At 41.1% G+C, this 27,993-nt stretch overlaps 1 protein-coding gene across 1 annotated transcript; it reads left to right on the top strand.

Annotated features, from left to right (window-relative positions):
- Window positions 1-346: 346 nt before the first annotated feature.
- On the top strand, window positions 347-26,590 carry chrd (chordin). Its single transcript, XM_085990184.1, has 23 exons — window positions 347-1,334; window positions 1,684-1,787; window positions 3,215-3,341; window positions 3,452-3,601; window positions 3,702-3,816; window positions 8,752-8,848; window positions 8,941-9,082; window positions 9,183-9,323; window positions 9,676-9,758; window positions 10,237-10,384; window positions 12,107-12,213; window positions 13,411-13,527; window positions 13,623-13,779; window positions 15,749-15,990; window positions 17,633-17,746; window positions 18,206-18,412; window positions 18,528-18,621; window positions 19,396-19,446; window positions 20,779-20,882; window positions 21,636-21,738; window positions 22,116-22,270; window positions 23,483-23,576; window positions 25,224-26,590. Exons 1-23 carry the CDS (start codon window positions 1,193-1,195, stop codon window positions 25,304-25,306), a joined length of 2,877 nt encoding a protein of 958 aa, XP_085846310.1. The 5' UTR covers window positions 347-1,192; the 3' UTR covers window positions 25,307-26,590.
- Window positions 26,591-27,993: the final 1,403 nt, after the last annotated feature.

The raw sequence follows: 27,993 nt of genomic DNA, 5'->3' as shown, positions 1-27,993 counted from the left end.
GGGAAATGTTACTTTGCCCAAGTTGCTTGGAACATTGGATTGAGGAAGAAACCTCCTGCAATCTGATTGCCTCAGAGTCCAGCCCATCGGATCCCACTGCAACTCGCTATTGTCTTGGGTTCAGCTCTGGTTCACAAGGATTTCTAATTGGAAATAGGATTTCTAATTGGAAATATTTGTCGATGCAGTTGATATTTGTCCCAATCTAGAATATTTTATATCTAAATATCTCCCACGTCGCTACCGTACAGATTTGAGCAGGCGAAAAACATTGGGTAATATTCCGAGAACGGAAGGGACTGATTTTAAAATGAAAGAATCTGTTCTGTGGGACTGAAACCCCCAACAGCGTCGGCACAATACGACTTAATTTAAGCTTAAGTCAAGTAAAAAGGAATACGAAAATAGGCCTGAACTCAAATTTCTGCCACCGTACACTTTGAATAAATGGTATAGTAATCTAGCCAATGGGCCATCCTCTGACGTGGAGACTAAAATTCGGATCTAATAGTATAGGGACATGTAATCAGAGCAGGGTGGTTGTCCGTATTTCAATGACTAAACTCTACACCTTCCCATGAGTACCAATTCTTCCTGTTTAGCATCAGGTACATCGAAAAAGCTACATGGATAAGAGCAGACACCCTGTACAGTAACACAATCAAACAAAATGTACTTTGCAACTTTCTGGACTTGATTTCACAGACAATTTACAGTGTTCACCCAGTCTTGCTCCGGTTTAGACAAATGCAAACACCGCCTAGGGCTTTGTAAAAGTGTATTTCACTGCTGATTCAATCTCACAGTGATAGTTCTCAGTTTTAAAATACACACTTGGTTCTCGGCTCCTAGTCGACCCACGTCTGTTTTTCATTGTTTTAACACTTTCCCAGTGAGTTTGAAGAGAGTCTCACGCTGTGTCTGCTAATCATCTTTCTATGAGTCGATTTGAATATTCCAGTGATTAAGGCTTTGTTGACTTTGATGCATGTTCGGGGCTTTGTTAAGAGTATATAAAAACAGAGAGTCCGTGCACAGGGCAGTATTGGAAGGGTTGGATTTCTTGTAGCCACAACAGACTGACGCGGCTTTGGAGAACTTCCCAAGGCCTCTCAACTGGCTGTTGTTAGTTGGAAGGAACGGTTGCCCAGTGAGAAAGTGAATTGTCATTTCGTTGGATACAATAGACACAATGAAAACAGTTTATCTAGTTTATGTGTTACAGCTAGCTTTTATTTTTAAGTTGATGTCTGAAGCAGCCGGTTTCCGACCGAAGATTCCTTCTTTACCCATTCAAGCAGAAGATGACCTCGTCCATTCTAAAGGAGCTGCAGGTAATTCTCCCTCACTGAAATCGTTTCTTTACCTGGCCATCTTCCCTGGCACTTCGGGGGTGGGGGGGGGGGGGGGGCAGAGAAAATAACGAATCACATTTTGTTTTCCGAATGATCGTTTTTTTTTCTCTCTCCAGGAAATATCCCCCATATTCGAACATCAAATGTAACCCTGGAGTTTATTTTTAAAAAGCATTTGCACCTTTTCTTAGCCAATCTCTCTGAATTCGAACTAATAGTTGCTACATTTACATTAAAAGGAAAGAGGAGTCATTCTGGAGATTTGCGGGAAGTATTTAGGTTAGCGGAAGGCCGGGATTACAGATGCTGTCTTTGTGTCTCTTTGTAGGCTGCTCTTTCGGTGGGAAACTGTACGCGCTCGAGGATACCTGGCACCCAGACCTGGGACAGCCCTTCGGAGTCATGCATTGTGTCGTTTGCCACTGCGAACCGGTATGTTTAGCGTGGCCCCTGTATATTAAAACTTGATGCCATTTTGTTTGTATTTTGGCTTTATTTTCTTTGAAGAAAAATGCATTCCTTGAGTTTACGTAACCAGTGCGATCCTCTACGGCGTGTTGCGCCAACTGGGAATTCAGTCCACGTATTGCACCGTCTCCAGAGAATATGTTGGGATCTTCATCAGAGTATTCCCATCATGATATCTCCTTCGCACTATTCATTGTATGAAGCGGTCACGACAACAACAACTTGCATTTATATAGCGCCTTTAACGCAGTAAAACGTCCCAAGCGGCACAGGATTATTATACGACTAAAAAAAAAACCACATTAAAGTTGTGGGCCTCCTTTACCATATTTATCCAATAGGGTCTACTTTATTGCTACAAGATCTCCTTTACAGTATTCCTAAGTATTTTACGGTATTCCTGCTCTGGAATCTCCTTCACGGTGTTCATGTTATGAGGTTTTTTTTCACGTTTATGATATGAGATCTCCATTACAGTATCCAGAGATTCCCTTCACGGGATTCATTCTGGGCGGTCTGGAGTTTACTTCACAGCATTCGTGGTATGGGGTCCGCTTAGGAAAAAAAGTCAAGTGCCTGGATTGAGTTTTCTGTGAATCAACAGAAGGAAGTGTATAGTGGGTCTGAACGTTCCTTCGTCATTCTATTTTATCAGGTCCAACTGTAGGATTTTACAGTAGATCGTTTCTGTAGTTAATATGCGACACAAACGTTGGTATTTTGAAGTTTGTTCAGTAGTGAGAGGGTTAAACCACTATCCACAGTCATGCCCATGTCCCCGCCGAGGCCACGAATTAACAAACCCTAATTTTCCACTACATTTAACATAAGCCAATCTTACTCAACGACCTTTCAGACCAGTCTTGCAAATTATCCACAAACAATTACACAATGTATTATTTCCCCATTAGCAAGGGATTATGAGCTGTTTGGAGAGCAATACACATTTCAGTTTTTCGGAAGACGCCCACCTCTCCAATTTCCACTCACCTCGCTAATTAGGTGCTGTCTGATTGCATTTTTCTCCCAAGATGAGTGTGTATTTGATGAACGAGCGTTTACTGTATTGCTGCTAATCAGGGCTGATAGTTATGTGTTGGGTAAATCTTGTCATCTTGAATTATGGAACATGAAAACAAAATAATTATTAGATATAGTAACACAAACATTGGTTAAGCAAGGAAGGCTAGTTTCTCTTTTTGATAATGAGGGGGAATGCTATAGTTGTCCAGTGGGATCTGACCAGACGATACGGCACTGTCAGTAGATATTGCGAGTATTTCAGTATTTGTAACAGATTTATTTCAGGCTATTGATGCTACTTTATGTTCTGTACATATCTAATCTGCTTTCAAATATAAGATTTAAAAACAAATCTTCGCCCTTTACAGCAACGAAATCGAAGAGGTAAAGTTAATGGCAAAGTAAGCTGCAGAAATATTAAACACGACTGTCCCGAGCCCCCCTGTCGTGCCCCCATCTTACTGCCCGGACACTGCTGCAAAACCTGCCCGAAAGGTGAGAATAATTCGCTATGGTGATCAATTTACAACTACCCGAATCTTAAAAAAATTAATACAACGCCCTAAGTTTCCAGACAGGTCTAACAGTCCTTTTCTAACTTGTAGAGAGCGCCAGCAGTTCAGAGAAGAAGCCCGAGCACATATTCGATGGATTTGAATATTTTCCTCTTGAAAAAGACGACGATCTGCAGAAAAGTCACAACGATCGCTCTTACATCAGCTCCGAGGACATTTCAATGGACGACAGCAGAACAGGTACACATTAAACATTCATGTTCAGAAGACAGCACTTGTGTGTAATAATCGCTTGATGTTTGTGGCGGAGGATTCACCAGGCTTTGTGCTTTCTGTGTAGATTTTGTAGCCTTGCTCACGAAAACATCTGTACAATCGTCAGCATCCAAAGGAGTGGCCAAAGCTCGATTTACTCTGGTCAGATCCAACCTCATATTCGCCATTCACTATGAAAGGTATTTTAAATGGGGACGAGGCGGGAGAAGAGAGCGGGATATTCTAGAAAATAACGAGGAAATATACGATACAATTGTCCTCCAGTAGGCATCCTCACACAACAGATGTGGTGTAACTCCGCAGGGTGCCAACATTAATGCAAAATGTGCCTAGGCTGTCCTTGGACTGATCCAGGTACTTGAAAAAAACTTAGCAGGGTACCTTCTTAATGTTAGGAATACATGGATGCTCCCCCTCCCTCCCCGTCTCATAACGTTAAAACTGAACTGTCGAGGGAGCTGAGCGCTGGGTACCTGTGCAAACATGCATGTGCCGAGCTCCTTCTGGCTGTGTGCGTGTATTCGGTCGTGAACTTGCGTTTGTGGTCTGCAGATAGCGTCATACAGATATCAGTCTCACTAAAAGAACAGACGAGGGAATTGTCTAGTCCAATGGGTCAGCACGCAGCTCTTTCCCTTCTCATAACCAACTGAACATCGGGAAGACTGAAGCTATCATTCCAACGCCGCCCCCCCCCCCCCAATAGATTCTGCTCCCATTCCACCGACTCCAACCCCTCCCTGGCTAACTGCTCAAACTCAACTAGACCATGTAAAACCTTTCCGTTCTGTTCATTTCAGAGCTGACTTGAAAACCAGCAACTTGTCCATCACCAAGACTGCTTACTTCCACCTCAGGACCTCTGGGGCCAGGGAAGGCTGTGTAGACGGGTTGGTCTTAACGAGAGAGGCGCCTTTGTGGCTCACTGAATGGGCAAATAAGGCAGTAGGACAGAGAGACACGAAGGAAGTGGAGGGCTTGATTTAGCGCTCCACCTCCCTCTTGAAGCGAGAAAACCGAATTTTTTAAAAGTTAGAAAAACATAGCGCCTGTCGCTAATTTTCCAGACTTTTAAAAGTTATTGCCCCAAACAATTTCATCCCCAGAGTTAGTAGGGAGTGAGAGGGGAAAATCTTCATCATGTCAAAAAGTTTGAGGAAAAGCCCGGCATCACATGTAGGCAGGGTGGTGACAGTTACCCAAATAAGAGTTCTGTACACAAATGCCCATAGTGTAAGAAATTAAACAAGTGAGTTTGATGCACAAATTAAACTTAAAGATGAAGACTACCCTTTAAATTAAACTTAAAGGGTCTGGTGTAGTAGCCATTACAGAAATCTGGCTATAAGTGGGGCATAATTAGAAGCTAAATATTTCAGGTTATATGATCTTTAAAAAGGACAGGGAAATCGGAAAAGGAGGGGGCGAAGCAATACTGATATAAGACACAATTACAGCAGTGGAAAGAAAGGGCTTCTGTAAGGGTAATTTTAATTTACACATAGACTGGGAAAGGCAGAGTAACTCAAGTAGTATAGGCAACGGATTTCTAGAATGTATTCAGGACAGTTTTCTAGATCAATCTGTTTTAAAACTGACAAGAGAACTACTAGATTTAGTGATGAGTAGAACAAAGCAAATTAGTTATCAATCTGACCATAATGGCCACCATAATATGTTTGAATTTGCAAATAGTGACCATAATATATTTGAATTGCAAACTTCAAAGGGATGAGAAATGAATTGACCACAGTAAACTATGCTGAACTGTTAATGGGTAAATCTACAGACACGCAATGGGAAGTATTCAAAGAAATACTTGGTACGATACAAAACCATGACATACCCTTAAAAGGCAAAAACTTCACTTGTACAGTTAAGCAACCATGGGCAACAATCAGTTGTGGGGAAGTTACTGGAATCTATTCCCAGAGACAAAGTGACTGAGCACTTGGACAAATATGAGCTGATCAAAGAGAACCAGCGTGGATTTGTGAAGGGTAGGTCATGTCTGACTAATCTAATTGATTTTTTTGAGGAGGTCACGAGCATGGTGGATAGGGGTGTGTCGATAGTTATTGTCTATATGGACTTCCAGAAGACATTTGATAAGGTTCTGCACATGCAATTATTAGCAAAAATGAGAGTGCACAGTATTGGAGGTAACCTTGTGACATGATTGGTAATTAGTTGGGAGATAGGAGACAGAGAGTAGGGATAAAGGATTTGTTCTTTGATTGGTGGGATGTGTGAAGTGGTGTGCCCCAGTGATATGTACTGGGATCTCAGCATTTCACTATATATATTAATGATTTGGATGAAGGAATAGAGAGTTGCTTACCCAAGTTTTCAGATGCTACTAATTTAGGAGGCACAGTAAGTTGTGAAGAAGTTGTAAAGGGACATAAACAGACATAAGTGAGTGGGCAAAACTATGACAGATGGAGTTCAATGTGGGGAAGTGTGAGGTTTTCCATTTTGAATCTGTGAAAGGCAAATCAAAATATTTTCTTATTGGGAAGAAACTAGAAGATGTGCAGGAGCAAGGGGATTTAAATGTTCATGTACACAAATCATTAAAAGCTAGTGTACAAAAAATGGCAAAACAGTCTAATGGAATGTCAGTCTTTATTTCAAGGGGCTTGGAATACAAAAGTGAGTAAGTGATTCTTCAGTTATACAGCGCTTTGGTCAGATCTCATCTGGAGGACTGCATTCAGTTCTGGGCACTGCACATCAGGAAAGCTATACTGGTCTTGGAGGGGGTACAGCATACATTCATCAGAATGATACCAGGGCTTAAAAAGAGAAAAAAAGAGAAAGACTTGCATTTATGTAGCGCCTTTCATGACCTCGGGACACCCCAAAGCGCTTTACAGCCAATGAAGTACTTTTTTGAAATGTCGACACTGTTGTAATAAAGTGTTAAATTCTGAGAACACAGCCTTCAGCTGCCTTGTCTCCTTTCTCTGGAATTTCCTCCGTAAACCCCTTCACCCTTCTACTACTCTCTCTGCCTTCAAATAACTTCTCAAAACCCATTTTTTGAACAAAGCTTTTGGTCACCTCTCTACTCAATACCACGAATCAGATGGATCAGAGTCTGCTCCTATACTCATTTGTTCTACTTTTTCTTTCCCCTCATGTAAAGCACTGTTGGAAATGTTCTATGTTAAAGCTGCTATATAAATACAAGTTGTTGTAACCCAGTTTGAGACAGATTAGCTAAAGTCTCCTTTCTATGCTGGCTGTAAGGGTTCGATGTGAAATGAGTTTCAGCAGCTTTAAACCAATTCCCTATGGAACAAAACTGACCAGAATTTAGCAAAAAATTGGCAATCTCATAAGAGCGGGATTAAAATAATAGTTTGTACCATTGTTCTTTTATGATTTCACTCCTATCTGTCCCGATATAGTCACTACATCTCACTCAAATTGTTTCTCTTTCTGTGCCCATACAGCCACCTTTTGTATGCTCCAGGGACCCATCCTTGGTCCTGTTCAGTATCATTTATCCACAGTGACACCACCCACAAGCACAAGCTCAGTTTCACATGTATGCTGATGATACTCAACTCCACCCCACTCCTTGTGCCATTGACTCTAAGGCTATCACTATCATTTTTAATTGCCTGCCTGACATCCATTCCTGGGTGAGTCAAATGACCATAACTTAGCTTTTCACCCCGCTTCCAGTCCATCACTAAGCATTCATTCATCTCCAGCACACTGTTTGCTTATATGCCTTCTACTCTCCTCTGCTGCCAAAACCCTAATCTATACCTTCTTCACCTTCAGGATTTTTTTGTCAGGAGCTCTCTTCACTGACCTCCTCAACTCCACTTTTCACAAGGGCTTCAGGAGATCCAGACCTCCACAATTCCTGCTCGCTTTGCACCAAATCCCCCACATCTATCATCCCTGTTCTTGCCAAGCTCCATTGACTCCCTGCACTCCATCAAATTGACTTTGATATCTTTGTTCTCATTTTCAATTCGCTCCACAGCCTTACTCCCCACTATTTGAGTTATCCGCTCCAGCTATATGTCCCTGCCCCAATCCCAGAACCATAGAAGTTTACACACAGGAGGCCATTCAGCCCATCATGTCTGTGCTGGTTCTTTGGTGAGCGATCCAAAACTAATCCCACTGCTCTGCTCCCTCCCCATAGCCCTGCATCTTAACGCTGCTTCAAATATTTATCCAATTTTCCCTTAAAAGATGCTATTCCCTGTGTCAAAACATTCCATGCTCCATCAAGCCTCGGTGTAAAGAAATATCTCCTAATCTCTCTCCTCACTCTCTTAATTAGCTTTTAATTGATGACTTTTCATTACCCAATCAGAGGAAAGCAGTCTTTCTCTATTTGTTCTATCAATATCCTTCATTCGCTGCCTCTGGAGATAAAGTGCTTCCAGTTGCAAAGGCTGTTTGCTTGCATTTTATTCTGGCTGCTGCCAGCCAGAGCTCTTATCCTGTCTATACAGGCCCATGATGTGATGATCCACACTGGGGAAAAGTCCACACAGAAAATGGTGAAGTGGGAAATGTGAATTTGTAGCAGCTCTGCATGCACAGATTTTGCATTTGTTACAGTTTTGCCCTACAGTGTAAACTGGGTGAAATGGGTAGAACATAAACCGGATACTACACAAACGGGGTATTGAGGGTCTTTGAGTTTGTTTGCAGTAATGTGTATGTTTTACATTTGCTTTCAATTTAATAAAATTGATTTCTCAGTAAGTGCTTCAGCACATGCCTGTCTTGCAGACATTCCACCATTGAGTATCTGGTCATTTTAAAAAGTGTAATCTCGTGTATTGGACCCCTCAAACAATGTCAGGAGTTCAGTAACACCCCCTGATACATATCCATGTTTAAAAAGGATAAACATTTCCAAAAAAAGTTATGTTTGATGTTCCAGAGATGGATACAAATTTGTATTTCATTAATTTCTAAAGGTTTGGCTCAGTATCTCAGACTAAAAGCAAAACAGTAGAGATTAGGGGAACCAGGTCAATATGATGTTGTTGTTAACTAATGGATAGAAAATTGGTTGTTGGGGAAATCCTCCCCATTAATCTGAAAATTATCTTTTGTTCTCTGTCCTGTAGACTCAGCCGTCCTATCAGGGTAAGCTTTCGGGACCGTGATGGTACTGTTTTATTTGAACATCCAGTCCACAAGACATCTTCACCTCAAAACAACCTGGTAAGCCACATGTCATCTTTCACCCATTACCAAATTGATACTATATGTTCTGATGTTCACTCTCTAACTTGTGCATCTGGCTTCATTTGTAGATCTGTGGCATGTGGAGGAATGTGCATAAACCTTACATCAAACTCCTCAAGTCTGATCAGCTCCACGTTGCTCTGATGACACAGCCCCGGCCAGATGCTGGCATCCAAGGCAAGATCGTCAAACACAGGGCACTCTTCGCTGGTAAGTTTATAACACTCAAAACAAACCTCTTTCATGCACTTAATCAAACTATGGGTAAGTCTGAGGGACATGGTGTGCTGAACTATTTCTATTTCCCCAGAAACATTCAGTTCTGTTCTGACCTCGCCTGACCTTGATCGCTCAGGACTGGGTGGTATTGCCATGCTGACGCTCAGCGATGTTGAGAATAACTTGCACTTCATCATTATGTTTGAGGGGTTGCTGAAGAAGAGTGAAAAAGGTAAAACCATTTACCAAACTGTTGGGTTATTTATTGAATTCAAATACTAGCTCAAAAAGACTAACAGGGGGCTTTATAAACCTCCATCATAATATAATCCAACATCATAGCATCCTAACATGGTAGAATGTACAAGTGATATCTGGCAACACTATTGCAGTTTTTGAAGACAGTAATGCTCTACATGTTAAGATTTTCAGAACTCTATTTAGGTTTTGATAGATATATTTTATTTACTAGTTTTCCATGTTGTGGCTTTGGCCAATAGATAAAGCACAGTGCAAGCAACCCCTTTATCTCCACATAACCTTGTGGTGCATTGCCTGCTGACAGTTCTGTTGTTCCCTTGCAGATCGCAGCCTGGTCCCAGTGCGAGTGCAGTTACTGTACAGGAACCGACTGCTGAGAGAAGTCAGAGCCAACATAACCACCCATGTAAGACTTTGTTTTCCCAAACTTTACAGTGCGGCAGGTTGTACAGTTAGAACTAAACACGCAAGGCTTGGGCTCAAGGGTGGGTTAACCCACAAATTATAAATGCCTTGCCTGAGCCCTAATACACTTGAGAAGCTTTTCACTGTACTTGCAGTCCCATTGGAGGTTTTGGACACATCACCAATTCGATTTTAATGACTGTTCTCACTGTTGTAATCATAATCCTAACTCTGTAACCCTAAAATTTACCTTGAGGTTGAACCTGGTTCTAGTACTGCACTGCACAGGCAGAATCCTAACTTTGATAACAAATATGAGGTAATTTTTAGTATGAACTGTTATCTGACAAGATATTTAAAACTTTTGCTACTTTACTGATACTTAGAAACTTAATCCCTTTTAATAGCAAAGACCTAACACACAATGATGTTATTAGTTTATATGAAGTTGGAAAAAATACCTTTTACCTTTTGCCCAGGACTCTGATTTTGCTGAAGTGCTGACTGATCTCAATAACAAGGAGATGTTCTTGCTTTCACGTGGCCAGTTAGAAATTGCCCTCGAGACTGAGGGCAGAAATCCAGATCGTATTTCAGGAATCATCACAGGCAAGAAAACATGTGATAGTAAGTGGAAAATCTAGTTAACTGGAAACTACTTTAATACATGAGAGTTTGGGGTGAATTTCTGCAGGGATTGTCCCGCTAGTCCACTGTAACTTAGGCGGACGAGCCATGAAAACACCGGTAAAATGGTGCAAATGCAATTTACCCTATTTTCCCAGAGTTTCTGAGGCTCTTCAGTTGAAGTTACAGCAGCCGAGCAAAAGAATCCCCTTAGTCTTAGATTACTATTTAAACTACAAGTGTAAAAGGGGTTTGAAGCAATTTCACTTTGCACTAATGGCAAATGTTGTAATATAAATTTGGAGTCAGAGCTGACACAAACACTTGAAAGGAAGGGTGAGAAAAGACCATCAGGCCTATCACGCTTATTCAATCCGGTAGTTAGTGTAACCTCATGCACCAGCCACCACCCACCGAGCAATGCTGTCTCCTGGGAGTGAGACAAAAACCTATGGCTAATTTGAGAAAACTCTCAGAAATTCTGCTCCAACTTTCTAAGGCAATCAAGTACACTCCAGGAGACATTGATTGCCCATGACACATCACAATGTAAACTAATCACTTACATCCTATAAACTGCAATGTCCTCTTCTTTCAGGAACTTCTCAAGTTCCCTTTCAAAGAACTATAGCAATTGCATACTCACCATATTCTGCAGAAGTTTGTTCCAGAGGGCTGGAAAAAGAAATCATTCCTGGCACCTAACATAACTCTTTGCCTATGGACTTCATAGGCATGACCTCTCATCTTACCATCCCTATCCATTTCAAATAGTGTACCTACTGGACTGAACCAATCCCATTAATAAACCTCAATCAAAAAACCCGCTGTCTGAACCTTTCTAGAGTAAATAACCCTAACTCTCAGAGCCTGTCCTTATAATGAAGAGCAGTAAGATTTCATATCATTCTTGTCATCCTCCTCTGTTTACTCTCCAGAGTTTGACTTTCGTATGTGAGGATTCTTCAATGAAGGGAGTCTTGCACGACTTCTCACCGGAACTAGGTCAGGCCCTGCCTCTGGATTGGCACTACAACAATAGTTGCTTTAATATTGCACTTAGTGAGATACTCGGGTCAGCAGTTCCTGATGCATCTGTTTCACAAGCTGGCATTAACTTCAGAGCATACCTGCTGGATTTGCCCACCAGATGACCCGATAAAAAGAAAAAAATGCACCAATGCTTCAATGTAAATGCACCCTTAAAGAAAATAAGTCAAGTAGTGTGCCCACCACTAAGAAGAAACTTACATTTATATAGTGCCTTTCACATCCTAATGCGCTTCATAGCTAATGAATTACTTTTTAAATGTAGTCACTGTTGTTTTGCAGGCAAATAAACTGGCAATTAGTGCAAAAGTGGCTATTGAGCTTGAATCCTAGCTTTGATTGTCATTCAAAATCTTACTCCTTTCCTCTGGGAAAGTTTGCTGAGTTTTTGGCCAAATTGCTGGATGGATCACTCTATCAGAACTGAACACTTTAGGAATGTGGTGAGGGTTGGCAGAAGAGCAAAAATTGGAAAAACCAGTCCTGCCTCACAGAAGTGCGTCAATTATTGGTTAATACTCGAGTGGCATTAATGTTAATATTCTTCCATGACTCAGACTATCCCACTGTTTTTTTTAACCAATCCTCTATTGCAATACTGTTGTATATAATCCAACTTTGTTGAATATATTAAATCTGATTTACAAAGCTCATTTTCCTTCTATCCATTAGCTATTCAAAGTGTGCTATCAGGTGGAAACGCTCTTACACCAACCAAAACTGGCGCTGTTGGCTCAGCAAAATTTATTTTGCATGATAATGGCACCCTAGAATTCCAGGTAAAACTTTTACATTTTGTACCAGTTTATTGTGTAAGAAACTGCACAAGGAACCATTAAAAAACTGTTTATCTAATAACATGGATTCTTCCTTTAATATACAATACTAGCTGGGGGTGCCCGGCGTTGCCAAGGCTTTTTTGGGCCGTGCGGTTTACGGCTGGGCGCTGCCACTCCTGCGCTCTGTGTCACTCTTTCCCTCCCTGACCCTTTCTCTGTCCGTGCCCCTCTCTCTCCCTGCCCCTCTCTCTCCCTGCCCCCTCTCTCTCCCTGCCCCCTCTCTCTCTCCCCCCCTCTCTCTCCCTGCCCCTGTCTGTCCCCTCTCTCTCTCTCTCCCTCTCCCCCTCTCCTCTCCCTCCCTCCCCGTCTTTTAGCACCCGGGGAAGGGCTTTGAAAATTGAGGCCGGCCGCGGTGGCCGTGCGGGGCCTAGCGCTGAAGGCCCGGCCGGGCTCTCGGGCTGAGGCGGACCCCAGCTGAGCTCCCGGTGCGTGCGGCCGCCGCGCCGCGGGTGGCGCGGTTTACGGCCGGCCGCTGATGCTCCCCCGCCCGCTCTGTGTCTCGGGCCGAGCGGTTGTGAGGCCCGGCCCGAGTGACTCCAACTCACCTCCCGCTCCCGGAGCCGCAATGTGGGGGTTTGTTTGGCTGGTGCTGTCGCTGTGGGGATGAAAAAAATGGCGGGGAAGTTTCGGGAGGCTGCAGGATTAGGCCCGCCCACAGACGGCGGATTGGTCAACCATCAGGTCACTGAACTGTAGGATTGGTCAACCATCACGTCACTCAACGCTAATGAGTGGTAGGATTGGTCAACCGGTAATGAGCGGATTTTTGAGGATTTTTGAAAGTTTTTTGTATAGTGTCCGAACAATTTTTGTCTGACCGAAAAGTAAATATGCCTATTAGACTCCCCTAATGATAAGCTTTCTTTTGATATAACATGCGTGTAGGTACGCTCTATAACTTTTGAGTGTATAGCAGACAGACAAACAGACAGACAAACAGACAGACAAACCAACCGCTTTATATATATATAGATAGATAGATATTTTCTACATTGTCTGTCTAACTCTATGTTTCAGAGTTTGTATTCATTTATTTTATACTTTGAAATGTAATTGCAGAGGATTCTAAATATTTGATTATAGCCAATTGCAAACATTACTGGGAAATAATCATGGCAAATGGCTATTTTGCTACAGGTACAAGTAGCTGGCACAGCCAGTGAAGTCATAGGACTCACAATTGAAACTAAACCTCGGCGCAGGAACAGACGGAATATTTTGCACAACATAACTTCTGACTACAGGAATAATTTTGTAAGTACGAGCATCTCTTCTGAAAAGAAAGTGCACAGCCATTGATAAACAACTATTTGTGTTTTAAATTCTAACTTTCTCTTTTGTAATTGTAGGCAATTGGAGTTAGCGATAGGCTAAATGCCAGAGACATTCATATGCTGCTGCAGAATGAGCTTTTTATCAATATTGCAACAAAGGAGTATGAAGAGGGAGAGTTAAGAGGACAAATCAGTTCTTTACTCTATAGTGGTCTTCAAGCAAGATACTATGGTAAGGAAAATGGAGTCATATCTTATAATAAGTCGACAACTGTTCAGCTGAGAGTGGGAAGCTCGATGCCCATTTAATGGCTGCCATTAATTCACAACGATAAATGTATTGTTAGAAATTTTATACAAAATTATATTTAATACAGTAATTCTGTGATTTCATTTGTTCAATTTTATTTTATGTAATCAAAACAAAAAATGCTGCAATCAGGTACCTTCTGAATGTGACTCCTATCTTTTAAAAAAAAGTAGCAAGAAGTGTGCCCTCAAATTGGAGAGCTGTGAGTCTTCCTTCGATTATGGGAAAAACTTTGATGAGGGATCACATGAAAGGACAGGGGCTGGTTAGCATGGGTTCAGAAGGGGCAGATTGCCTTTGACCAATTTACTGGATTTCTTATGAGGAGGTTGCAAATCTGCTGAATACGAGGTACTGGTTGTTATTTCCACCAATTTGGATTTCATAAATGCATTCTACACTATCCCACATAACATACTAATTCATGTTATGTGCCCACGGGGTACATGGCAAAGTATTATGCTGGAATGGCAATGGCTGGAAGGTAGACAGCAAAAGGGTGATGGTACATGGGGAGGTATCAGAGTGGTAACCAGTTGCCACAGGAGTCCCATAGGTCCGTGTTGCTGTATTTGTTGTTTATAACTTTTATAAATAAATTGGAGGATGGAGTATTGTCCAAGTTTACGGATGTCATGATATCCGGTGCTGTGGCCAGTAACACTAACCAATGAGCAATAATCCAAAGGGATCGGGGCAGGCTAGGTAAATGGGCAGAGAGGTGGCAGAAAGAGTTCAAGACAAATAAGTGTAAAATTCTGAGATTGAGTAAAAGAAATGAGAATGTGGACTGTACATTAAATGGTAACATGCTTCAAATAACAGAACAGGAAAGGGAACTTGGGGCTTTGGTGATTGGGTCATTAAAACAACAACAAAAAGAATAACTTGTATTTATCTAGCACTTTTAATGTAGAAAAATGTCCCAACTTAAGGCACTTGACTATCAGCTCAGTTTTCCAGGAAAAAGCAAAGAAACTGTTGGGCTCTATAGCTGGGGTCTTATAAATCAAAGGAGATGATTTTGAAGTTATATCTGTCCTTGGTGAGATGGAAAAATGTGTTCAGTTTTGGTCTCTGTATTACAGAACAAATATAAAGTTAATAAAGGTAATCCAGGGAAGGGCTACAATACTGATTCCTGAATTTAGAGGGCTAAGTTATGAGAAATGATTGGCTGCCCTGAGACTTTACTCTTTTGAGAAGTGGAGAGCAAGGGGGTCTTTTGAGGTCTTTAAAATTTTCAGTGGTAAGGAGAAACTAAATTCAGAAAAGTTCTCCTGTTGGGCAGAACACTTTGGGGCACAGTTCAAAGTTAAGGATCTCAAAAGAAAACAAGGAATTTAGGCAAAATATTTTTCATTTGGAAGCTGATAGAAATGTGGAATAGATTACCAGTGGTGCAACAAAACAACATGATAGATTAAAAAAAGGACTGGATGAATTCTTGTTAGTAAATAGTTTTCAGGACTATTAGTTCACAGTAAGGAACCAGATAAGAAGATATGGCGGCTCATTGAGTATATCGTCTTTTCCTGCTCAAAATATCACTGTGTTGCACAGTGGTTCAGTCAGCTCCTAAAAGAGGACAGTCATGTGAGCCCCTTTATTGGACTTATAAAGGGGTTCTCTTGACCATATCAGTTCTGATTGAGGTCACAGCCAAAAACATTAGCTGTGTTTTTCTTTCAGATGCTGACTAACCTATGGTGTATTTCCAGCATTTTCTTGTTTTCATTTTGTCTCTTTTATGTAGTTGTGCTTACTGATTGCGTCCTCTGTTGTCAACTCTTGTGACAGGCCCTGGTCTCTATATTACAACTGCAAAATTCAACCTGTTTGGGATTAAGCTCAACATGAAATACTAACACAAGAAATTTCTCCTCCACAGAGCTGCCAATCCCTCTAGCCGGACAGTTTGTGGTGCCCCCTATAAAGACTGGTTCAGCAGGGCATGCGTGGGTGTCCTTGGATGAGCATTGCCACCTGCATTATGAGATAGCTGTGGCTGGGCTTAGCAAAGCTGAAGATATTACCATTAATGCACATCTCCACGGATTTGCTGAGATTGGGGAAATGGATGATAACAGTGGGGAACACAAGCGCCTCCTTAAAGGCTTTTATGGATCAGAGGTACGATGCTGTTTAAATAGCACTTCAATTTTGAAAGCAAAATCATTGCAACCATATGGGTGGGGGGGGGGGGGGGAATTCGACTAGAGGCAGCATTTTCAGGAGGTCACCTTCAGAAAGTTATTTATCGACAACTGACATGTTGTTGCATAACTGAGAAGCTAATCTATTCCTTCGATTCCTGATTTGTTCTGAGCTTGCTGATCTTGGGCAGCAGTCGGAATGTTAATATTGACTGAGCATCGATGGACTAGAGAAGAGGGAAATCAGCTGGGGTTCCAACACTGGATCCAGTGGCTGCAAAGTGCTCATGTGTAGATGGCGGGTGAGAACAGATTGGACTGCGATGCACTCCATGCTAAAACAGCCTGCCAACACTCTCTATGTAGGCTCTCACATGAGGAATCACCACTAGATTGAGGATCTGAAGGTCTACAGGTGCTTGAGGAATTGAACCCCAGCAAGATGGGAGAAAATGTGAATAAAAAAACATAAACTGTTCTGCTTCAAAAACAAATGTCTGCATACCCCATTCTCATTATAACACTAAGGGCTAGAAATTGGGTTGCTTTGTGCCTCTCATTAGCACCCCCGGGGGGCGCTAATGGGGCGCAAATGCCCTAGCACCCGGGCATGGCGCCGCTAACACCTCCCACGAAATTCAGTGGGAGGTTAGCGGCAGCGGTAGCCGGTAGCACCCCGCTCTGCTGCGCTGGCAATGATGACGTCATCACCATGTGCAGCGCCCCGTTTGCACCCCAGCCACAAACTTGCCTTACGCTCCCTGACCTAACACCGGGCGATATGTGCGACAGGATCAGGGAGCGGTTTTGCAGCGGCGGTAATGGGCGGCAGCACAATTTAAAGGGTAGGTGTTGGGTGGCCATTTTTATTTTGGCCGACGGCCAGCACCTGCCCCCTTTTACATTTGTATGCGGGATGCCAGCCGCGATCGTTCAACCCGGCACTCCTCTTGCGTGCCGGGCTGTTTCCATGGCACCCCGCTCCCCGGTGGTCTAGCAGGGCCCCGGTGTGCGTAGTGCTAGGCCCCTCCCCTTTAATCAGGGGAGGAGGCCTGTAATGACGCGGCGTGACGTGCCGACGCACGTGGTGTTGCTGCACATAGCACTGCGACATTGAGTAGCAGCGCCCCACGTAGGAGGTGGTGTGCTTCCAGTAGCGCGCCACCTCCTTCTTGGGGCATTACTACTGAATTTATGAGGTGGGGTGCTAACTTTTTCGGGACTCTAAAATGATAAAGCCTTTGGACCTGGCCATTTCCATATAGTATTTTACCCTATGCAAACAGGATGTTCACTCCATTTCACACCCCATTTTAATGATCAAAACTTCTGGCTCCCTGTGATTGTGTTCGACTGAGATATGAATGATTAAGAACATAAGAAATAGGAGCAGGAGCAGGCCATTCGGCTACTAAACAATTACTAAACAAGCTAATGTTATTAGTTGCATTGGCTTTCTGCAAAATAATACTTCCAGGAATCTTATGGTTTGTAAAGTTAATTAGTGATTTTTTAAAAATTCCAATAATATCTCAGCAAATCATTAGTCCTTTTATGATACACTGATACTTTGATTTTCACATTAGACCTAATGAACTTACTTTGTAATGGTCTTTTAGGCTCAAGGAATATTAAAGGATATCAGCACAGAACTTCTGAGGCATCTTAACAGAGGAACTGCATTTATTCAAGTTAGCACAAAACTTAATCCCAAAGGAGAGATACGAGGGCCGGTATGTATAAGTGTCTTTATTAATGAAAGCTCTCTTGTAGAACAGTGTAAATAAGGGCATTGAGAAAGATCAGTTAAAGAAATAGCCACTATGTTTAATAAACTGCTGAACACTCCTTCAACTCCAGCATTTTCCTGTATTAAACGGTAGTTTTGTTTGGAGCTAATTCACTTGAATCTTGGTTAATAGGATTTGTAAAGAGCCACTGGTTTGTGAATGATGGGTAATAAGGCACTACAGAAATGTTTTACAAACACTCTGTTTCATAACATAGTCATTGAAATATCTCACCATGGAAACCTGCACTTAAATGAAGTATTCAGCTGGATAAAGCCCAGGTAATCAATCCAAGTAGCTGAAACGTTCCTTGCAGGCTATGATTTTGTACAGTATCCATTATTAACAGGGCCCCGAATTCAAAATCACTGTTGGTCTTATTAAAACTGTCATCCTCTTCAGGTGCTGATTCAAAACCAGTGCGAGTCGAAAGGATTTGTTATACCTAAAGAACCCGAGTATGAAGATGGTCTCTTACAGGAAATTAAACCTGATCCAGAGGAGTTGAAGAAAGATCCAAATTCTTGTTTCTTTGAAGGGCAACAGAGAGCCCACGGGTCTCGATGGGCACCAGACTATGACCGGAAATGCTCCATCTGTAGTTGCCAGGTGACATAATGAAAGCCAGCCTGAGCGATGAGACGTGTTAGTTGGATTTATTTTACTAATTCTTTTTAGCATGACCCGATTTACTCAAATTCCGCACATTTTCTTTCTGTTTCAGAAAAGGACCGTAATATGTGACCCTATCATATGTCTCCCTCTGAACTGTTCAGAAATTGTTCATGTTGAAGATAAGTGCTGCCCTGTTTGCAAAGGTATGTTTTTAATCCGTGGGAAGCGATGGGCAATGCAAATAACAGTAACTGTCAAAACCCATCACTGCTGATCTCAGTAGAGAAAATGAAGCAGATGGACTCTTGTAATCTACACATTTATTTAAATATTGATCGATTGCTACAGCCATTAGTCAAATTGATGGAGATTTTTCATTAGTTACTCCAAGAACCTTTTAATGCAATGGTTTATTTAGTGCTTTGCTTAAATTACATATTAAGTGAGAGTGAAATTATTTTAGAAAACAAATCTGAACTGTATTTGCCAAACTGAGTTAGTTAGGCTGTATAATTTTAAATAAAGCGTCATAACATATTTTGTGAGAAATTGAGAGGCTGCATGCTTGTACTGAAGCAATCGTCATGCACTCAGGAGAACAAGCAGAAAGTCAGTGAAAGACCGGTTTATCAAACGAATGGACCATTTGGTGGGTTACTTAGGTTCTAAATCAAGTATTCATTTCCTATCTCTGCAAAGCCCCAGATTACAAGTTTGTTATATGGTTTATATATTGCACACTATTGCGTTTCGGTTTTCAAACGTTCAGCTGCTGTATGTGATGCCACATCATTTGTCCCAGTCAACTCACATATGGTCTAAATATGGAACCTACATGAGTACAGAATGATGACAATCAGAAAAAACATCTAATTCATTTCATCGCCACTGAAAAGATTTTTTTTTTAGGTATTTACTACTGCACTGTTAACTTTGATTTTTATTTGCTTTTGATATTTTGAATATAATTTTAACAGATAAAATAGAAGCAAAAGATGAAAAGAAAACAGAAGTAGACCAGGTTGAAGGTAAGCTTATATAATATAATTTCATTAGAAAATAATGCTGTTAATAGCCCAATCAGGGGTGAGCTGTTGTTAAGTAAATATTTAATATTTATCGAGGCAATGCTCAAAACTGTGATAGGCAAATTAGAGGGAAGAGTTCAGCTGTTTATTATTTATAACAAAATCATAAATATGAGGATACATTTTTGAAGCAGAGAAAGATACAGGGCTATGGGGAGGGTGGGTCAGTGGGATTAGTTTTTGAATTGTTCTATCGAAAATGCTGGCACAGGTATGATAGCCCCTTTCTCTTCTGTAAACTCCTATGGCTCTTTGACATTTGTTTCTGATTTTACTTTCAATGCCAAACCGAAGTCTTCTCCCTTACTCTTTTGTTTTGTTTAAGTGAATATTTTTTCTGATGTGCTGTTTTAATTTGTTGATTGTATCCGATCAAGTAATTTGACTCAATTCTTATTGATCCACGTTGTGGTTCATAACATTAGGACAGTGCATGCAGATGGCTTCTTTGTGTAGGCATCTGCCACTCGCAGGCAGCACTCTCCTCTACACTGACCGAGGGAGACTCGGTGTGCAGCACAAATTTGGAAACAAGCATTATTTTGCCATATGTCATGAGTTAGGTCAAAAACAATGATTAATTGCAGTATGATCTTATTTTTTCATTATTTCAGCTTCCTAATTCCTAACATCACAATTTTCTTCTGTAGTGAGATGGTTTCATTGTTGATTTAAAAAAAAAGAAAATTCTGATGATTACTCAAAATAAAACATTTTACCTATGAGCAATCAAAGAGAAAAGAAAAACGAATCTTAGATTAATAAGTGGCAGAAAGGTGCAACATATCCCAAAGTGCAGTGCCATGGATTAGTAGATTGGGGGCTTTAGGCTGCAGTTTCTTAGATGGGGAGTCCCTTAGCTTTGCCAACAGGGAGGTGCAGCCCACTCTTTTCCCCTTCTCTGAGCGATGAGGAGCAAGACTCCAAGGGCAAATTACCCTGGGATGCTCTCTAGCATTCTCCCAGTGGCTCAATCACTGACAGAGGGCTGGGAACAGGCCTGGCATTACATCCAAGCAATGACACGTGGCCCTGGGAATGCTGTACAAGAAAGGGGAAAGTTAAATACATTTACAAAAATGGGAGAGGAATCTCAATTAAATTATAGAAAATTTCAGCAACCATTTCTAGGAGGATTTTTTTTTAAATTCTACAATTGGGATAGTAAGGTATTAGTAACTATTATTATTGGATACAGTTTTGCAGTGATCATGGGGAGAGCAAATGAAGCCACAATTATTCTAATGAACTATCCATCTCATTATATTTCAGGCTGCTATTTTGATGGGGACAGGAAATGGCATCCTGCTGGGACAACCTGGCATCCATTTGTACCACCCTTTGGTTATGTGAAATGTGCAGTGTGCACTTGTAAGGTAGGAACCCCCTTCAGACTCTTTTAAACTTTTCGAATCTGATAAACATTTTCTTGAAAAATGTGATTTCTACTGTTAGTTTGAAGGAGGAAGTGAATAAAATGAACAATTATTTTCACTTCAGCAACACCCAATTACTGAACACAATGGCCGGCAAGTTCCTTGGAGCTGCTCCCGCTCCACTGCCGTAACTTTTCTGGAAGTGCAGCGGGAACTCCGTTTACACGTGTAAATTGGGCTCGGCCTTCTTCTGAAAGTGAAGGATATCGGCGATGAGTGAATCCTGAAGAGGTTGAGCGATATTGAGCGATATTGTGATGGATAAAAGGAACATTTTAGTTAAGTTAGTTAAGCTAAGGGAAGACAAAGCGCCAGGACCCGACAGGATACACCCTGGGACCCTGAAGGAGTTGAAGGAATTGCAGAGGCCCGAGAAATTATGTCTCGGGGCTTGATTATGTGCGATGTGTGTTGGAGGACTGGAAAGTGGCTAATACAGTATCGATTTTTAAAAAGGGTGACTACAGGTAATTACAGGCCAGTTAACTTAACATCTGGGGTAGGGAAAATCTTGGAGTCTTTAATTAAGGATGAAATTATCATGTATCTAGATAGAGAATGCAATAATTTTACTGAAAAGCAGCAAAATTATCAATTGCATAAATATTTCCAATACGATATGTAGTCATAGTTTACAATGATCTAGGTTATGTATAATTTAATATCAAGGCATTTCTTATATTTCACTCATAGGGGGCAACTGGGGAGGTTCACTGTGAGAAGGTTCAATGCCCTCTTCTGCCTTGTAGCCAACCTGTTAGAAGAAATGCATCAAACTGCTGCAAGGAGTGCCCAGGTTAGTAATTTGTACTGTTTTAATTTTCTACTATCTTGTATGTAAGAGAAAGAAAGACTTGCATTTATATAGCGTCTTTCATGACCTCAGTACGTCCCAAAGCGCTCTACAGCCAATGAGGTACTTTTGAAGTGTAGTCACTGTTGTAATGTAGGAGATCTTTAAAGGATCTATCTACTGAGGTCCAAATTAATTAGTTGGAATTGTTTAGCAAATACTGAAGGGGCATTTGCTCAACTATTAATGTCAGGCAACATCAGCAACATATCAAAATGTACCCCAGAGTACCCAACGTACATTGCCCATCAGAAATAGACTGTACATAGTTGTGGATAGATACCCTGAACTTGCTTCTGAAATTTGCTTTTTTACCACAGTTACAGAGATTACCCCTTTTGACCATACAGACATGATGCAGGCTGATGGGCCCAGGCCCTGCAAATTTGGGCGTCATATATACATGAACAATAATAAATGGCATCCTGAAGTCCCTCCGTTTGGGGAAATGAAATGCATTACTTGCTGGTGTGATGTAGGTATTCTATTTAACATTAAGAATCATATACCTCAGACCACATCAAAAGTGCTGATATTGCTTGAAATGTTATTATTTAAAGAGTGACCAAGTTGCTGCCATCAAAGGCATAATTTGTTCAACTGGTTTGCAAATTAAGAACGTTAAACCCAGTTCTAAGGTTTTCTGTGAGATTTATGAATAATTATATTGACAGCTCCATACAATAAGCAATGAATGTATTTTTTTGTTAGTTCACTTAAGAAAGTATCACCATATGGAATGGCACATTAGAGCACCAGTGCACAGTCGGACTGGATTGATGGGACATTGTTTCAGTCCCCACTTTATTGAGTTTCAGAGCTTAGCCACACTGATGTCAGGAGGCATTAACAGATGGCAAAGCCTCTTCACTGAGAGGGAGGGGCAATCAGAGACAGCAGCTCCTGTACCTCCTTCTAGCTGATTCAGAGCAGTGTTGGTGGAAGCCTTGGAGAACTATGGTCCCCTGTCCTCTTGGTTTTAGCTGGTGTATATCTTCGGGAGATCAGGGGGAAGAAAACCAGAGGGTAATTACCCTCTAAAAGTATGACTGTTTATGAAATAGTCAAAATGTAATACATTATACATCATATTTGAGACTTATTTAGAAAGAAAATAAAGAAAGAACTTGCATATATATAGTGCCTTTCAGGACCTCTGGACACCCAAAGCACTTCACAGCCAATGAAGTACTTTTGAAGTGTAGTCACTGTTGTAATATAGGGAAACACGGCAGCCAATTTGCGCACAGCAAGGTCCCTCAAACAACAATGAGATAATGACCAGTTAATCTGATTTACTGATGTTGGTTGAGTGATAAATATTGGCCAAGATACCAGGGCAGAACTCCGTTACTCTTCTTTGAATAGTGCCATGGGATCTTTTATGTCCACTTGAGAGGGCAGACGTGGCCTCAGATTAACATCTTATCTGAAAGACGGCACCTCCGACAGTTCAGCACTCCCTGAGTACTGCACTGAACTGTCAGCCTAGATTATGTGCTCAAGTCTCTGGAGTGGGACTTAAACCCACAACTTTCTGACTCAGAGGCAAGAGTGCTACTGCTGAGCCAAGGCTGACACCAATTTAGCTAGAATTGGAACTAAGAATAATGTAACAGTGACTTACCAAACAGGGCAAGAATGCTGTAGCCAACTTCTATAATTGTGTTTTGATTTGAAATTTCAGGAAGGATCCACAAAGTGTCAACGAGAGAAGTGTCCAGTACTAACCTGTGAGAATATTGTGAAGCGACAGCATAAGTGTTGTCCAGAGTGTGAAGGTAAAACTCAGCAGATTTACTTTAAAATAACTTAGCTAAGAGTTCCTGACATATTTCAAACATTTAAAAACAATTGCGTTCTGTTAAACATTTCTGAGGCTGGATGTTGAGGGAGTAGAATCCCTTCGATTGAGGAAGGTGCCAGGCTGGAGGTGGGCAGCACGCAAGGCAATGTGGGTGCAGTCTACGGAACCTTGCACCCTGGAGAAGCCTGCAATGCGTGCAAAGGCTAGTGCTCTCTCATCCTGATTCGCCACTCTTTCCATGGGGAATGTGATGTAGGGGTTCCTCCTGGCATAGAGAGCCTCGGTGACCTCCCTGAAACAGCGGTGGACTGCAAACTGCGAGATGTCACTGATCTCACCTGCTGCAGCCTGGAGGGAGCCTGTTGCATAAGATTAAGGGCCCACAGTGACCTTGACAGCCGTAAGCAGTGCTGTCCATGCCCTGGTTTGAGGCTCAAGTTGTGGCTGCAGCAGCTGACATAGCTCAGCGATGGTCTCCTTTGTGAAGTGAAGGTATTTGAGACAGTGCTCCTCCGCGATGCTCATGTAGGAAGTGCTCCCTGGAGACTTGCTGTGGGTGTCACCTCCTGCCTCGTCCCCCAGCTGCTCCTGCTCTCCCCTTTCTTCCTTGTTGCTCCTCCTAGTCCTCTAGCCCCAAAGGCACCCATGACTGCAGTCAAATTGTTCCGAAGGCAGACAAAAGCAGTCCAGCAAAAACTTTTCTCAGAAGTCAGAATTCAATTTTATAAGCCAGAATATAAGCCAAATAACATCAGAAGTTAACAAGCAGCCTAAAAGGATAAGCCAGTAACTAACCTCCATGTAGTGATAAGCTATTTAAATAGTGCCTCTGAAGGGTCCTTCCTGCCTGTTAACATCATGAGTTGCTGAGTGAGTTTATTACGTGCCGAATGAGGCACTGAGGCAGATCAATATCACAAAAGGAACCTACACGAGCATAGGGCCCTTGTTTAAATATTTTAATCATTGTTCAACATCGTTCTGGCACATGCCTTGGAAGCCTATGGAGCAGCAACATAGCAAAATGTACCCCATGGTACCCAACATACACTGCCCATCAGAAATAGGCATAGCCCAACAGATTTGTAGGCTAATAAATCTAAGAATACACTGCAGATGTGATCTGTCATCTTGCTAATTGCTGAGTTTACAATATTTTGCTTCTTAGAATAGAAGGAAGAAGTTCAAAGGAAGAAATGGATCTACAGTTAGTTGCAACTTGTAGGTTAGCTTTGCAGACTACCTGCAGAATATACCACAGTGCTATTTCTCAGTTTGGTTATATGTGAGATATCTAAGCTGTTGTTTTGTAGACTGACCAGGACTGACAATTCATCTCATCCATATATACCTTTCAAGTAGTGGGTTGCTTCCGACTAGTGAACAACCAAAGTTGCATGATCATCAAAATAGTGCAAGAGGCAGTAGTTTTTAAGGTGGCGTATTGGGTGGAACATAAGAAAAGAATCCTCTTAAAGAGTTAAAGTGCAAACAATGAACTCTGTTTGCTTCTGTATGTGTTATAAATGGTGGTGTGCTTAATGGTTTCTGTTTAGCCACCTTTAAAATATTGCCTCCAATGGGGTTGTTCCAAAACACTAAATACCTTTTATATCTTTAGATCTGACTTCGTATTATGATGAAGGTGGAGAGAAATTAAAAGGCCAAAAGAAGGGAAAGAGCAGCTGGGGCTCTAAACCATAACCGGACTGAATTTGTATGAATGCACTCCACACATGCAATGGACAGAGTATGCATGTGATATATGCTATGATGTCTTCTTCAGTTCATCAAGCTGGGATTTTGAGAACTTCATTTGAAAGATAGATGAAAAATCATTAATTTAAATGCACTCAGTAGATTCAGCACTCAGTGCAGTTAATGAAAGGAAAACAAAGATGTTGAACACCATTGGCAAATCCGTGATTTGCTCTTTGTGCTGAATTCTTAAGTGCGTACTTCGTGTTCCATTCCTGGTGTGAAGGAAGATCGTCATAACCTGCAAGAATCCTATCAGTTACACGAAGGCAAGGTTTGAAGAGCTTTCAGAAGTTGGATGGATAGGCTAAAGATGACATATTCGTTCCTAAAGAGGCTCGGTGAACCATTATCACCAATTCTTTCTTCTATTCAAAGGACATTGATGACATGGGGAGTGAATTTATTTCATATTGTTAGACATTTTTATTTTAAAATGACTAAACATTGTGCTTCTCGGCCACATGTTAAATGTTTCTTGAAGTGCAAATCCACAATCATGTTATTAAAGCCAAGAAAATCACATGGAAGTGTGAACTCCATCCAGTGAGGGACTTCCTGAGAAGGAAGCTCAGAACACAGCTGAATGAATGAAGATGATATCTTTCGTTTTCTTTTAACAATTTGCTGTTAAGTTTCTGTTGCAAATTCCAAGTGGGAGAAGCTGCTTGCTTCACGTGACTTGATCTCCATTACAATTGACCTTTTTTATCCTCACTGTGAATGGGATGCTGCTTCTGTGATTGCCATTTGCGTATGTGAAACCCCAGGGATGAAAGTGTCAGATAATTGATGTGTTAGATTATGTGTACGAGGTGATTCACATGCATACCATCAGCAAGCACCAGCTGCATTCTTCATAAATTCCTCATAGAGACTTCATTTGTAAACCTCTGGAAGGAGGCTTTTGTTGAGGGGTTTAAGTCTTACTATGAAATAAATTGAGTACGGTGAAAATAAAGAAGGATGGGTGCAGGACTGTGCCCGAGGACCACCTGCCAACATTCACTGTAAATCACAAGGTATAAATCGAAGTATGTCCTCCCTGTCTGTACTGTATGTAGTTGTGTTAATGTGAAAAACAGCCTGGAGTCTGCTGCAGGTGAAGTTGTGGAATGTAAATAATGTAAGTGCTTCAGTTTCATCGTTTGCATCAATATTTTGCTATTTAACAGAAGAATGCAATGATATACTTGTTAGTAAAATAGTAAACAAATCACAACTCAGTGCTGGAACATGCTTGAATGGTTACTTGCTTGCTTGTTAACCTTTACTTTCAATTAGTCATAAATAAAATAAAAAATCTACCTTTAGTTTTGAGACAGAGGTTGTCAGTGAAAAAGGGAAGAGACACAACAAGCAACAGAGGAACAAATATGATAATGAAGATATAGTGATAAATGGAACACCGAAGGTTTCCCCCCATCCCAATAGTTCAGTGGGTAAATGTACACAGTGATGTGGTGCTGAACCATAGGAATGAGGCAGGAACCATAGGGATGAGGCAGGTTCCAGGTTTGCTCCTGGTCTACGCTGAACAGTGTAGCCAGAGAATATCTGATTACTTGGTGAGTTGAGTTCTCCAGCATTGTCACACTTCCTTTATTAGTGTTCTTTGATTAACAAGTAATTGGCCTCAGTGTCCTTGAGTTAAAGAGGAGAAAAATCAAATAAGAGTTTCTGCTCCTGATCATTATGCAGTGATCCTTGCTAAAAAAAAAAAATACCTATATGTGGATGCCAAGGGAGGAGAGGATCAGGATGAGCTGTGATACTTGAATACCCTAAATAACTTCACACATGAAGAAAGGCTACTAGGACAGATAACCAAGGGCCCACTCTAACCCACTTTGAGTTACCATGTTCAGGAGAGGATGGGTAAGGAGAGAAACTCAGAGAGGAAAAAAATACAGTGTTGCTTGAAAGCTGGTGAGTTACAACAACAACAACTTGTATTTATATAGCACCTTTAACGTAGTAAGACATCCCAGGATGTGAAAGGTGCTACATAAATGCAAGTTCTTTCATTTTTTAACATACAAGCCCTGATACATTTGTCTGCACCTTCTCTCTCCGCTATTTTGCCAGAGGAGTTAATCTGTTTAAAATAAACTTCTCCATTAAAACAGCTGAGAGATAAATTTCAGACAGACGCAATAAGGGTTTGTACACTATTATCCCACAGATTCATCTTGGGGTCAAGAGTAAAGAATGGAGATGGAACTAACTTCTGCTATTTTTAACATTAGACTATGGTAGTCATTGTCCATTATAAAATTAGTTAAACTTCACTAAATAAAGTCTTTATCATCTTTTTATTTAAGAATATTTGAAAATCTTAAAAGTGGTTTTCACAAGGCTTCATACTTTAATGATTTTATGATAAATGTAATTTCCCCCTCATTTAAATGTTCTTTTCATAATGATTGGAATTGAACCTTTAGCCAAGTAATATAAATTGGTAATCAATCAAAGTTCTGGATATTCCTTTTAAACAATTTCATATGATAATTATTTTGAGGATATGAATTATCTAGTCACAAATGAAATATTCTATTTTATTCTAACTTAATATTCTGACAGTGACAATAACATTTATTGACCCTGAATACAATCAGGTTAGGCTTGATGTT

The sequence above is a fragment of the Somniosus microcephalus genome, chromosome 6 (genome assembly GCF_052327205.1).
Source record: "Somniosus microcephalus isolate GS21.2 chromosome 6, FLI_Smic_1.0, whole genome shotgun sequence".
Taxonomy (NCBI): Eukaryota; Metazoa; Chordata; class Chondrichthyes; order Squaliformes; family Somniosidae; genus Somniosus; species Somniosus microcephalus.
The sequence above is the reverse complement of the archived record's forward strand: the minus strand, read 5'-3'. Positions and strand labels throughout refer to the sequence as shown.